We start from the raw sequence: 15,372 nt of genomic DNA, 5'->3' as shown, positions 1-15,372 counted from the left end.
CATCTCTTCTCCAAGCTGAACAGCCCTATCCTCTTCAGCCTTTCCTCATAGGGGAGCTATTCCATCCCCTTTATCATTTTGGTTCCCCTTCTCTGTACCTTCTCCATTGCAACTATATCTTTTTTTAGATGCGGCGACAAGAATTTTACATAGTATTCAAGGTTGGGTCTCACCATGGAGCGATATAGAGTCATTATGACATTTTCTGTTTTATTAACCATTCCCTTCCTAATAATTCCTAACATTGTTTGCTTTTTTGTCTGCTGCAGCACACTGAGCTGAGGATTTAAAGGTATTATTCACTATGATGCCTAGATCTTTTTCCTGGGTGGTAGCTCCTAATATGGAACTTAACATCATGTAACTACAGCAAGAGTTATTTTTCCCTATATGCAACACCTTGCACTTGTCCACATTAAATTTCATCTGCCATTTGGATGCCCAATCTTCCAGTCTTGCAAGGTCCTCCTGTAAATGTATCACAATCCGCTTGTGATTTAACTACTCTGAATAATTTTGTATCATCCACAAATTTGATAACTTCACTCATCGTATTCCTTTCCAGATCATTTATATATTTATTGAAAAGCACCAGTCCAAGTACAGATCCCTGAGGCACTCCACTGTTTACTCTTTTCCAGTGAGAAAATTGACCATTTAATCCTACTCTCTGTTTCCTGTCTTTTAACCAGTTTGTAATCCACGAAAGGACATCACCTCCTATCCCATGACTTTTTAGTTTTCGTAGAAGCCTCTCATGAGGGACTTTGTCAAAAGCCTTCTGAAAATCCAAATACACTACATCTACTGGTTCACCTTTATCCACATGTTTCTTAACCCCTTCAAAAAAAATGAAGCAGATTTGTTGGGCAAGACTTCCCTTGGGTAAACCCATGTTGACTGTGTTTCATTAAACCATGTCTTTCTATATGCTCTAATATTTTGATCTTGAGAATAGTTTCCACTATTTTTCCCGGCACTGAAGTCAGGCTCACTGGTCTATAGTTACCCGGATCGCCCCTGGAGCCTTTTTTAAATATTGGAGTTACATTGGCCACCCTCCAGTCTTCAGGTACAATGGATGATTTTAATGATAGGTTACAAATTTTAACTAATAGATCAGAAATTTCATTTTTTAGTTCCTTCAGTATCCTAGGATGCATACCATCCAGCCAGGTGATTTGCTAGTCTTTAGTTTGTCAATCTGGCCTACTACATCTTCCAGGTTCACAGTGATTTCGTTCGGTTCGTCTGACTCAGCATCCCTGAAAACCATCTCTGGAACTGGTATCTCCCCAACATCCTCATTAGTAAACATGGAAGCAAAGAATTCATTTAGTCTTTCTGCAATGGTCTTATCTTCCCTAAGAGCCCCTTTAACCCCTCAATCATCTAATGGTCCAACTGACTCCCTCACAGGTTTCTTGCTTTAGATATATTTTAAAAAGTTTTTATTATGAGTTTTTGCCTCTAATGCTAACTTCATATTCAGATATTGCTCCAGTACCACCGCACTCACCACCACTTCACTGGTCTGTAATGCCAGGTGAAGCCATTGGTTAGCTAAGTCTTTTAGCTTCTACACTATCACCCAGTGCCTTTCCCTTTTCCCACCCTGAAATTTCTAAAGCACTTCTGGTAGGCTCCAGGGGTTATAACCAATTGATCCACTTAGTTCAGCGCTTGGTCCTTATCCAAGGTCCTGTAGGTGGGTTGGACCTCCCCAGTAAACTGCGGATCTAGGCTTACCATCCATTGTTCTCTTGACCACCCAGCTATCTCAGCAACTCTTTCAAAAGTGACTGGGAAGGCCTTGGGATCATCTTCCGGCCCCAACTTAAAGAGGCATAGGCCTCTAGGGGGTCCCAATAGTCCCTTCTCAGTATCCCTTAATGCGTCTGGCATGTCTCCCACCTCATCCTGAAGGAAAATCACTGTTGTTGCTTTATCAGTGTCCATGTCTCTTTCATATGTTCCTCTAATACCCTCAGGAGCGGTTGCTGTTGGTCATTCTGCCATTGCAGGGTCAGCTGAAGGAACTGGTATGTAGTTTGCTGTTGCTTTTGCATCTGCTCGATCATCCACTTCAGCATATTCTCCACCACTATCCCGCCAGCACCTTCAAGAAACAACAAAAGGGGAAAAACCCACATGTGGCCTCCCACAAGTCCAAAGACATCTCTCCCCCTCCTCACAAGCTTTGCCTTTTACCAGAGCTTGGTTTAACTTCTGCCTTTCTAACACAATTTTGGCACAATTGCCTTTTACAACTCCTTACCCAGCTATCTTTCCTTCAGAGCCCAAGTAATTACTTTTCTTTCTCTTGAGAAGGAGGCGTTGCCAGTGTCAGGGAAGTCCGGGCTATCTGCTTTGAGCCCTCTGGATGGTTCTGTTGCAATCCCACTACTGCCACCATTTGTAGGGACCTGCCAGGTAGAATTCTGTTGCTTGAGCTTCACCAGGCCATTAGCATCTGCAGGGTCCTACGACCAATGGAGCTGCAATGTGGGCTAAAATCATATCTGAGGCTGGAATCACTCTGGTTTTCTCCTCCAGTAGTGTCACTTATAGACAGCAGTTCACTGCTGTCTGGTTTGTTCCCAGCACAAGTATTTCACTGTATGGCAGTTCAGTGCTGGCTGTTTTGTCCCCAGCACAAGGACATATATATAAAGCAGTTCAAAGCTGGCTGCCCTGCCCCCAGCCAGGTTACTTCTCTGTAACTGGGGAGGATTGCCAGCTCCCTCTTTGTAGGAAACCCACAAGCTAAATTACTCACTTTTCAATGCCAAAGATTTCAACTTTTCCTACTCCTCCTATTGCAGTCCATTTGGGGACTTTCTCTGCTGTTAGATGCCAGCATCTTCTCCTCCTTCCTTCCTTCCCCATGCTGTCCTCCTTCCTTTTGTTTTCCCACCATCTTTGTATATCCAGTAATTCCTTCTTAATCAGGTCACCACCTGGTTCCTGGTCTTGCGCAATCTCCCTTTCCCCCAGCCCCGTGGCTTTCTAGAAGGTGTAGTTATCCCCTCCCCCACCCCTAATTCTGCCTACATCAGCTTTCTCTTTCCCTTTACTCCCCTTTAATCTGAGTAATATTAATATTAAAAGCTGGATGCTTAGATGTGCATAATTGAAAATTCCTCCCCTTAACACTACTGTGTCCCTAAATTTAGGAGTCTGAAAAATAGAGAGGGGGCTAGGGTGGAGCCAGGAAGAAACATATAAGTTAGGTGCTGAGTGTGGATTTTCAGTGCTAGATGCCTAATTTAGCATCTTAAAATTAGGGTAATCTATACAGCATACCTAAATTTAGGGATTTCAATTTAGGTTCCTAAAGCAAGGAGAATTTTTAGCCCAAAACATAGATGTCTAGATCAGGTGTTGCTTTCTTTGAATATTGGCCTCCAAGTGCAGGACAGAGAGCCAGTAGAAGTTGTACAGGGTTCCTTGTCAATTATTGCGTCATAGATCTCTATTCACAACTACCCAGGGTTTTACTTCCCCATGTTAGAACTCACCCCAGTTAGCCCAGCCAGTGCAGTGAAAGCCATGGCCAGGGTCCACAGATGGATACTCCTTCCAGTACCTGGTGTGCCTTCACCTTGAGTCTGGCCACTGGGTGTAGCTGTTATATCTCCACAGCATTCCCAGCTCAAAAAAGCAGGGCTCGGGAATTGAGCCCAAGTCTCTGGCATGGCTGGGAAGGGAAGGAGTAGCAGCTTCAGGGACTGAAAAAAACTGACAAACTTAGTACTAGGTTATTTTTTTTATCTAACAGTTACAGAGTAAAAATATAATACTCTTCAACTGAAAATGGCAAATGAAGGCAGATAACACTAGAAGTATATAATATTTATTTATTTCAATTGGATTATCCACTTTATGGAAACACCCTCAAAGCAAATACAATAAAACGATAAAATAAGTAGAAAGCATACATTTAAAGTATCATGAAAAGTACATGGTAAGTAAATAGGAAAATATTATTTATTATGTCATATAACAGAATAACTGGAGGGGAAGGGACAGCCCATGAGGCTATCAATTTGCATGATTACAACAAACAAAAGTAAATAGGAAAATATTATTTATTATGTCATATAACAGAATAACTGGAGGGGAAGGGACAGCCCATGAGGCTATCAATTTGCATGATTACAACAAACAAAAGTAAATATTTCACACAGCAATAAGTAACTGGTGGAATTCATTTGCCACTGTGCCTGGAGCTAAGACCGACTTATTTTCAAGCATTTATTTATTTATTTATTTATTTGTTGGTTTTATATACTGACATTCATTGGAGTATATCACATCGGTTTACTTTATAATTAATGGCAATAGTAAGACTAAGGTGTCATATTATTGATACGTTGTAACATTGAAAACATAACTTAAATTGATAACTTAATAAGGTGACTTATTATTGAGACATTATAGCATATACGCATTTTAACTTGAGGCTAAGGTGACTTATTATTGTTACGTAGTAACATTTCCCACATAATGGACATTGTATGTGTCAATGAGGGCTAAAATACAGGACTGACCCAGAAAAATGAGACAGTTGTACCCTTATGTGAGAAGTATAGGACTCCTGCAGTGATGGCCCGGGAGGGGGGGGGGGGGGGAGGCAGGGGCGGTGGCAGAGCAGGCAAGAAAAGAGAGCTGCAGCATTTGGGAAGATGGGAGAGGGTGAGCAGTTGGGGAGTGCAAAGGGAAGAGAATGATGGCTGCAGGGGGAGATGGGCAGAAAAGGACGAGAGAGGCAGTTGCAGAGAGCCAGAGAACATAGCAGTGCTGGCAAATGGCAGGTAGATGGGTACCAGGGGCTGGTTGCCATGATTATGCAGTACAAGGTAGATTATGCATCTAACTGCTGTGACTGCAGAGCTGTGCCGAAAGTGGGGGAGGAGGTGTGGGGGTGCTTGCCTTTACTTATTGAGGTATCATAATAGTCAACAACATTCTTGCAAACATCAGTCGCTGCTCAGCATATTGTAGAAATACACTAATAATAATGACGTTTTTTAAAAACAAGAATGCTATTGCTGCTTGGTGGCACAGACTCGAGTGACTCCATCTCTAGGGGAATCTACAAAGGATGAGTCTCTGAATGGGAAAACCCAAGGCAAAATGAGATGAACTGGTTCTTATTTGTTTCTTGCAGGTCTGTGACTCCGACCTCTTTTGATTACGGTGAATCTGTGGAAGCCACTCGCTTCATTCAGCTGGAGGATCTGGATTGTCACTTTCAGCCCCTCAACTTCACATTTCAGGTACTTTCACATCACCTGTCATATGCCTCGCTATGTCTGAGCCTCTCTTTTCTGTTTTGTGGAGGGGTTCCTTTGCTTCGACAGGGATGTTGCATTGTTTCTCAGGACAAACATGTTTTTAAAAAGTATTTTGCGAGCCCAGCAGCTTCAGGGCTACTCATTTCTTGCCTTTTTTAGCTCTGGCACTCACCATGAGTGTTCATTAGGGATGTGCATTTGTTTTGAACGAATGCGCAATCCGCAACGTATAGGTCCCTATTCGTTGCATTCATGGGGTTCTGAAACATATGGCGAACCCCCACGAATGCAACATATCACTAATGAATAAAACACCCACCCTCCTGACCCCCCAAGACTTGCCAAAAGTCCCTCGTGGTCCAGCGGGGGTCCTGGAGCAATCTCCTGCACTCGGGCCGTCGGCTGCTGGTATTAAAAATGGCACTGATAGACTTTGCCCTTACTATGTCACAGGGGCTACCGGTGCCAATGGTCGGCCCCTGTCACATGGTAGGAGCAAAGATGGCGCTGGCCGTCCATTGCTCCTACCATGTGACAGGGGCCGACCAATCGTACCGGTAGCCCCTGTGACATAGTAGGGGCAAAGGCTATCAGCCCCATTTTGAATACTGGCAGCTGATGGCCCGAGTGCAGGAGAATGCTCCAGGGCCCCTGCTGGACCACCAGGGACTTTTGGCAAGTCTTGGAGGGGTCAGGAGGGTGAGGGGGGGGGGGGTTGTAGTTAATTAAATGTAAAGGGTTGGGATGGGTTTTTTTTTACTTTAATGGGAAACAAATACCATACATAACTAATGGACGAATCGGGGTCCCCCGAAAACGGATGTAACGGATTTGGGTCCCGATGGATACGAATACCGAATCTAATGTATCTGTCCCTGCTGCACATCCCTAGTCTTCATTCATGGCTATTGAGCATTCCCCCATCTCTAGCTTGGCCTTCACAGCAACAGTGCTCAGCTAAGAGTCATGGAGTGTGGCTTAATGAAAGCCTAGCACAAGTGTACTTTCGGCTGTCTGTTAGGTTTCACAACTGCACGATGGCCAGGTCTCTTGCATAGGCTCTTCCTAGCCCGAGCCGGTCCAAAGGTTAGGGTCTAGGTCTAGAAATCAAATTTGGGACTCCTGTGAGGCATCAGACATTCCTGTTACTAGACTATCAGGCTGGTCCAGGGCAAAACTGATTTGAATTTGACAGTATGAGTATAATTGTATAATAGCCCGCTAGTGGAAAAATCTGTATGTACATTGTATACACAGCCTTCACTGAGCATTTTTAAAGACAACTTTCACACACAAGTTTGCTTTGAAAATCCTGGGGAAATTGGCCGAGTATGTGCACAAATTACCTCCCACAAAGTCACACCTGTTCCTATTAAATGCCAGAAATTTCATTGTTTTTTTACCTCTTAACAAAAGTCTTCATTAGGGGATTCAAGATGGCACCTACAGCATAGCAATCTGCACTTGGAGGTCCCAGTGCATACTGAACCTTAGCTTTATTTCCTAATGCTCCTTTAAATTACCTTTCTGTGGCAATGGTCAAGCATAAGGGGAAGGTTAAGAACTCCTCCAAGTCACCAGCCCCTCACCAGACTTTAAGTAGTTCAGAATCTTCTGTAGTTTCCATTGTCTATGTTGGGCGTATCCTTCCTTCAGGTGAGAGAGTGATGTCTCTCTCAGCTACAAGGGCTACCCCAGCCTGCATCATCTGTCCTTCAGGTATTGGTGGCTGCAGCCTAGTGAAGGGATGACCTATTAATGGCAAACCTACCTTTGGAATGCTTTTCTTCAACATGAGGAGAGTCTCCCTAGGGAGCTATGGACTTGCCAACACCCCATGTGAGTGATCTGAGTCTGGGGACAGCTTCAGTGACTGGACCCCAGCGGAAGGTGATGTTTACCAACTGAGGTCTACAGGGCACCTCCTTTACATTCTGTCCAGGCTGCTGCAGAGCTGTGTAGTAGCAGAATCGATGAGTGGGACAATTATCGACCAATTTCCAACCTACTTCTCATTGCCAGAGTCCTAGAAAAATCAGTGTTATCACAATTAGAGAACCACATAGAAGACAATAATATACTATTCCCAAACCAATTCGGATTCAGAAAAAATCACTCAACAGAAACCCTACTCATTTCCTTAGCCAATCCTGTACTACAGGGGTTTGACAACAATGAATCCTATATCCTGGTACTAATTGATCTAACAGCAGCATTCGACACAGTTGACCATACCCTGCTATGCCACCAGCTGAGAAAAATTGGAATAGATGGAAAAGTTAATAAAGGGTTCTCTTTCTTAAAAGATAGGACATTCCAAGTCAAACTGTGCACTCACATTTCTGACACCTTCCCAATCGATACAGGTGTCCCCCAAGGTTCAGCACTCTCTGCCACACTTTTCTACATCTATTTGCTGCCTCTATGCTCACTACTAGCAAACATAGGTATCAATTTCTTCCTATATGCAGATGACATACAATTCTACATCCCTTTCAACAAAACATTTGAAAAAACTGCATTGTCTCTGTCAACATACATGAAGGCAATATGACTAATATTTTCTCAGCTGAAACTAACTCTAACCCCCCCAAAAACTGAAATAATGTGGTTAAGGAGAGATACCATGATAATCAAACCGCCAACCCTAGAACTAGGAGATTTGAATATTACTCCCTCAGACCAAGTAAGGGACCTTGGAATACAGATTGATGATAACTTCACTATGAAAAAGCATATAAGCAAATTAATCAAAACAGGATACTCCAAGCTGAGAATATTACATCAGCTGAAACCTTTACTAACAATACAGGATAGAGATGTGAATCGGAACCGGAATCGGTTCGGTTCCGATTCAAATCTTACAATTTTTATAGTCAGGCACGACTGGTTTTTTGTTTATCGGCCAACCCTTTAAAAATGACCCCTTTGCTTCCCGAACCCCCCCAAAACCGTTTTAAAATTACCTGGTGGTCCAGTGGGGGCGTGGGGAGTGATCTCCCGCTCTCGGGCCGTCGGCTGCCACTAATAAAAATGATGCCGATGGCCCTTTGCCCTTACCATGTGACAGGGTATCCGTGCCATTGGCCGGCCCCTGTCACATGGTAGGAGCACTGGTGCCGGCGCCGGCCATCCACCGCTCCTACCTTGTGACAGGGGCCGGCCAATGGCACGGATACCCTGTCACATGGTAAGGGCAAAGGGCCATCGGCATCATTTTTATTAGTGGCAGCCGACGGCCCGAGAGCGGGAGATCACTCCCCACGCCCCCACTGGACCACCAGGTAATTTTAAAACGGTTTTGGAGGGGGGGGGGTTCGGGAGGGTGGGGGAAGCAAAGGGGTCATTTTTAAAGAGTCGGTGGGTTTTTTTTTATCCGGCCATCGGCGCCATTTTTATTAGTGGCAGCCAAAATGGCGCCGATGGCCAGGAGAGCAGGTACTCGTAACAAGTTTTGGGGGGGTTCAGGAGGGTGGGGGAAGGTAAGGGTTTAGTTTTAAAGGGTCGGGGCGGGTTTAGGGGTTGTTTTGGTGTGCCGGTTTTCCCGGCCTCCCCCCAAATAACTCCCGTTAGTGGACACTAACCCATTAACAATTTTTCACGATAAATTGGGGGAATTTCTATTGTATCGCGCACTCTAACGATTTTTCACGATTTAAAAAATATCGGACGATTTTTTTAAATCGTCAAAAAACGATTCACATCCCTAATACAGGACTTCCACACTGTCTTACACTCATATTTTCAAACTTAGACTACGGCAACTCCCTTTTTGTCCTATCCTCAGGACTACTAACACCACTACAGTTACTTCAAAATGCCTCTGCTAGACTATTACTAGGGACAAGAACATTTGACCACATTACCCCCTCTCTGATAGCACTGCACTGGCTTCCTGTACAATCCAGAATTCATTATAAAGTATTAACTCTAATTTTCAGTATCATCAACAATATTAACCCAGGCTTATTAGGAGTGATACTTCAACATTATTCACCACAGAGAACCTTAAGATCACAAAACAAAGGACTTCTAAAGGTACTTTCCCTTCCCCTAACCTTTCCCCCCCAGCCCTACTCTAACCCCCCCCTGACCTTTATCTTACCTTTTGCGCCTGCTTCCGGGGAGGCGCAAGTTGTGTGGCATGCGATCCTCCAACACAGCAGCAAATGGTCACTGTGTTGGAGGCCTCTGGCCCTGCCCATGCCCCATCCCTTGACCGCCCCTTTAGTAAAGCCCCGGGACTTAGACGCATCCTGGGGCTTTACGCGCGTCGCCAGGCCTTTCTAAAATAGGCCCGGCACTCGTAAGCCCCCCGGATTTACACGCGTAGGCCTTTGAAAATCCAGCCCTAAATGTTTTCCATACAGGACCCAAGTTATGGAACTGTCTGCCAGAGTCATTATGTCAAAAAACAGAAATAAAAAGTTTCAAGCATGAGCTAAAGACATGATTCTATAGAATTGCATACAATTTAATGTAAAATACCAATATGCTGATAACTTCAATGTCAATACCAGTGATAATGTGAATGGAACAAGCAATAAGGACTGAATGACGTAAATTAGATTGTTAGAATTAGAATTTGTATTTGCTGCTGTATCGATCTAGAAAATGTATGAATATGTACTATATTACATCTTTGCCGATGTGATGATGTGTTGACTTAGAATATGTATGGATATGAACTAGAATATGCATTTGCTGTAATTTTGACCTAGAATAGGAATGTTGACAAAGTATGTGAATGTCGACCAAGAATTTTAATGCTGATTTTGTAAATCGTTGTGATCTTCTTTTGGAATGACGGCATATAAAACACCTAAATAAATAAATAAATAAATAAAGTTATGTTTGGAAGCCATCTGGGCCACCGGTTCCTTGCTAGAGAAGTTAATACCAAATGAAATTTAATGTGGCGAAGTGCAAAGTTATGCATATAGGGAAAAATAACCCTTGTTGTAGTTACACAATGTTAGGTTTTAACTTAGGAGTTACCTCCCAGGAAAGAGATCTAGGTGTCATAGTGAATAACACATTGAAATCGTGGGCTCAGTGTGCTGTGGTGATCAAAAAAGCAAACAGAATGTTAGGAATTATTAAGAAGGGAATGGAAAATAAAATGATGGATGTCATAATGCCTCTGTATTGCTCCATAGTGAGATCGCATCTTGAATACTGAGTGCAATTCTGGTCACCGCATCTCAAAAAAAGATAAAGTTGCACTGGAGAAAGTGCAAAGAAGGGCAACCAGAATGATAAGTGACATGGATCGGCTGCCCTATAAGGAAAGGCTATAGAAGTTAGGGCTGTTAAGTTTGGAGAAGAGACAACTGAGGGGGGATATGATAGAGGTCTACAAAATCATGAAATGACTTGAACAAGTTAATGTAAATTGGCTATTTACTCTCTCAGATAATAGAAGGACCAGGGGGCACTCCATGAAGTTAGCAAGTAGCTTATTTAAAACAAATCAAAGAAAATTATTTTTCACCAGCACATAGTTAAGCTCTAGAATTCATTGCCAGAGGATGTGGTTACAGAAGTTAATGTAACTGGTTTTAAAAAAGTTTGGGATATATTCCTAGAGGAAAAATCCATAAGCTGCCATTAATTAATAAGCAATAGTAGCTTGAGATTTATTTAATGTTTAGGTATTTATTTATTTATTTATTTAAAGAATTTTTATATACCGGGGCACGTAAAATAACATCACCTCGGTTCACAGTGTAACATAACATAGCAACAAGCTTTACAATGATTATAAATAATGGTTCACAGTATAACATGACATAGTAACAAGCTTTACAATAGGTTACAGGCTGGAAGAGATTAATCTATAAGGGAAGGTAGAGTTGGTATGTGGGATAACCTAATGTTTTTTGATACATCGACTACTCAAAGAAGTCTGATTATACTTGTGACTTGGATTGGCCTTGTACTTGTGACTTGGATTGTACTTGTGACTTGGATTGTACTTGTGACTTGGATTGGCCACTGCTGGAAACAGGATTCTGGGCTTGATGGATCCTTGGCCTGATCCAGTATGGCAATTCTTATGTTCTTATGTTTATTAAAGATAAAATTGTGTTGCAGTTTTTTTCACTCAACTTTATAATACTTAGAGTCTCAGGAAGCCACTAAAACACAATTGTCCCAGAAACTAACTGTTCTAGAGCAGCAAGTTGATGCTGCAAAGTGGAGGCTGAAGACAATCTGGTCATACATACCAAGCTATAAATGTTACAAAAATCAGACCAATAATAAGGCAAAAGTGTGAGAGCAGTCTTTAGGGCTTCAAAAGAATTCCAGTCCCAGGAGAATCTTACAAACTTCATAGGAAATCAAACAATGTTTATTCAGCATTCATAGATACTTCTTCAGAATAAACAAGCACAATCAGAACCCTTACATGGTCCATGTTTCATAGGTACGCTGCAATGGGAGGGACAATCCTGTCAATAATAACACACAAAAATACGTCAATATCCAAAAAGTGACCATAAAGATACCACACATCCAAGGACATGCGTCAGAAGACATACCTGAAATTTTCATACAATCTTCACGTATGGAATTTAGATGTCAGCCATATTCTAGGCATAGTGTCAAAACCGAACCAGTCAGAGACAAGAATAAAGATTTAAAAATAGTACAAAATGTCATGTGACGGCAGGCAACCAATACCACACAAACGGAAGGATAAGAAAACTTTATTTAAAAAGACTGATAAAAAAATGAAATAAACATAGACCAGTCGATCTCACAGTTTAAACCTGCAAGTTGCAATGATTGCATATCCAAAGCTGTTCGTGTTGGAGTAAGATTTTACCATGATTCCCTCCTCTTACCAATCAGGAACTGGCTCAATTACAAAAAAATAGAGATCCATGACATCATATTGTGCCTGTTGCAGATGTGTAACTTGTGGTGCCTCTCCCACTAATGAACACCAGATACAGCTCATACATTCGGGTCTTGATCTTACAGTTAGTCTTGCCCACATGTATACATTAGCAGGGACACAGTATCAAATAAACCAGTGGTTTCCAATTCTGTCCTGGAGGGATCCCCAGCCAGTCAGGTTTTCAGGATATCCTCAAGGCCTGCATGCAAATCTATCTCATGCATATGCATTGCAAATATCCTGAAAACCTGACTGGCTGGGGATCCCCCCAGGACAGGTTTGGAAACCACTGATATAGATGACGTTAGAAGAATCATAGTTGGAAGAAAAATTCAAGCAGAACTTCATATTGGTAGTCGGATTCTTAGCGATAGAGGAATCACCTAGGGCAGGTGTGGTCAACTCCAGTCCTCAAGAGCCACAAACAGGTCTGGTTTTCAGGTCATTCAAAATTAATATGCATAAGATATATTTTCATACAACAGAGGCAATGCATGCCTCATGAATATTCACTGTGGATACTGTGAAATCCAGACCTAGCTGAGGCACTCCAGGACTGACATCACTTACCCCTGAGCCTGACTATGACTGGATAATGACATTTTATTTTTGTTATAAAGAAAAAATATTTAAGTCATAAGGTATGGATTTTTCCATATTTTTGCAAGGCAACTCAAAGCAGGAGGAGGCAATTTCTTTTTATGCGCCTTGAGGTGGTGCAGATGGTTTTTTGTGTTACCCATATACATGTCTAATTAAATATGAAGCAAATAGTTATATTTTACTACAACTCGCTGCAGCTAAGATGTTTCCTTGATAGTAATGATTTTCCTTCAGGAGTGTTAAAAATGGCAGCAGCTCCTGAAATTTAGCACACTTTCAGGTCGATGAGCACCCTGGTTAACCCGTGGTTGGACGTGCGTTTTGGACACAAAGCGGACGTTAATTTTTGAGTACCCCAAAGAAGCACAGAAAAGCAGAAAATACTGCTTTTCTGTACTTCCTCCGACTTCACATCATGCCGCTATTAAATCGGAGGAACAAAAAGGAGGACAACCTTTAAAAAAATAATAATTTTTAAATGTGCTGGCGGTCACGTTAGGAAAAGGGACGCTCATTTAAGAGTGTCCATTTTCTTAAACTATGGCTGTGCACAGGTTAGGAGAAGGGACACTCGTAAAATTGAGCGTCCGTTTTCCTAACCAGCTGACAGCCACCTCTCCTGGGCGCCCGCTACCAAGGAGGCACTAGGAGGGCACAATTTCTCCTAGCGCCTCCTTTTTACCGCGGCAGTCCATTTAATTATTAAATCGGGCACCCCAGAGAGGTTGATCGGTGCGTCTTGGGAGAGCGGGCGCTCATGACTGAGTGCCCGTTTTCCCCCACGCCAATATTGCATCGGCCTATTTGTTAATGTATTAGGCTGTGGACAGGTGTACTTCTTGTCTCTTATTTTCTTATAATGTGCTCTTTAAACTTTTGTTAATGGTTTCCTCTAATTTCCTTTTTGAGGGCTGAGTAGCATTTGCTGCTTGAAACACTTTTTTCTTTGTTTATAGTTATTCATTTATGCTCCGTTTATTTTTCACGATTTCTTAGATTTAGAATGCAAATGCATATAAAAATAAAATAATTTTAAAAAATACTGTTTATTTAGAAGTCAGTAGGTTGAAAACAGGGTTGCCATGTGTCAGTAAATTTACTTACAGTAATAAAAAAAAAAGGGGGGGGCACATCCATTAAAATAATTTAATGTTAGTAACAATACCAGGAGGGACAAACAGGGCTTGTGTTGCTGATACCTTGGGCTCAAGATCTGGCATTGGGCATTGGGGATTATGTCTAAGTGCATAAAGGGGTGAAACGCGTATAGTCCAGTTGTATGCAAAATAGGGATGATAAAACAAGCATGAACTGAAAAATGGCTATTTAGAAGGGCATACGATTTATCGTAAAATACCAATATGCTGATAATTGCAATGACAGTACCAGAGATAATGCTAGTCGAGCAAGCAATATTTAAAAAATGATATAAAGGGTATTGCTTGTAGAATTAGAATTTATATTTACTAGGGGTGTGCATTCATTTTTGACGTATTGGCAATCTGCAATGTATATGTCCCTATTCGTTGTATTCATGGGGTCATGAAACGTATGGCGAATCCCCACGAATACAACATATCTAATGAATAAACCCCCCCCCCCTCCTGACCCCCCCCCCCAAGACTTACCAAAAGTCCCTGGGGGTCCAGCGGGGGTCCTGGAGTGATCTTCTGCACTCAGGCCGTAGGCTGCCGGTATTCAAAATGGCGCCGATAGCCTTTGCCCTCACTATGTCACAGGGGCTACTGGTGCCATTGGTCGGCCGCTGTCACATGGTAGGAGCAATGGTAGGCTGGCGCCATCTTGTGATCTTCTTTTGGAACGACGGTGCCTAAAAAATGCCTAAATAAATAAATAGATGCACCCTAAAAAAGTTAGGTTGTTAGTGAAAATCTGGTAAACTGTCATTAAAAAAACCTAAAACAATCCACATTTTCTTGGGTTGGTAACCCTGGTTGGAAGATTTGTGGCGAGCATATTCTGTAATACTGCACTCATACGCTCAAGCCCTTAAGGAGCTGTTGACCACCAAGCATTGGATGGGAGAAGGGGGAACAGAAAGGCAAAGGAGTGAGGAAGGGGAACTGGCATAGTATTAATAGCAGTGGATGCCACCAAAAGTTCTCACAGCAATGTGAAGCATGCTGAAATCTTTCTTTAATCTGCCTTAGAAACCACGGAGCACAGTGTTTCCAGTAATGAGATCCTTCAGGATCTCGCCTGTAGAAGGTGCTTCCTGTGGTTACCACCAGCACAGCAGCAATACAAAAATTCAGTTCTGAAATGTTATGTTTTCTGTTGTTTTCTCTTTGTTGAGATAATTGTCTATTTATCTTTTTCATTGATTTACTTACATATATTTTTACATTTCCTATCTATGAAATGACGCACTTGTGGGAAAAAAAAGAGGAGATTGTTTTGCATGAGAGCCAAGGATTTTTTCTTTCCTAGCTAGGCAGGATACTACCTCGATCTTAATAGCTAACACATGGCTATGTAGATACCAGAGCAATTAAGCCCCTGCTGCTAGATCCTGGTCTGGGGTGAAAGGCTTCAGTGTTA

The 15,372-nt window shown here is 42.3% G+C and overlaps 1 protein-coding gene across 1 annotated transcript in view; it reads left to right on the top strand.

Moving 5' to 3' along the window:
• The window catches only part of ITGA9 (integrin subunit alpha 9), an 855,720-nt gene that overhangs the window by 642,626 nt on the left and 197,722 nt on the right, over nt 1-15,372 (top strand). The window contains exon 22 of the mRNA XM_029589807.1: nt 5,174-5,282. Coding sequence (XP_029445667.1) covers nt 5,174-5,282 — 109 coding nt within the window. The remainder of the gene's footprint in view (nt 1-5,173; nt 5,283-15,372) is intronic.

The sequence above is a fragment of the Rhinatrema bivittatum genome, chromosome 2 (assembly GCF_901001135.1).
Source record: "Rhinatrema bivittatum chromosome 2, aRhiBiv1.1, whole genome shotgun sequence".
In the NCBI taxonomy this organism is placed as follows: Eukaryota; Metazoa; Chordata; class Amphibia; order Gymnophiona; family Rhinatrematidae; genus Rhinatrema; species Rhinatrema bivittatum.
This window is presented reverse-complemented; position numbering and strand designations above follow the sequence as displayed.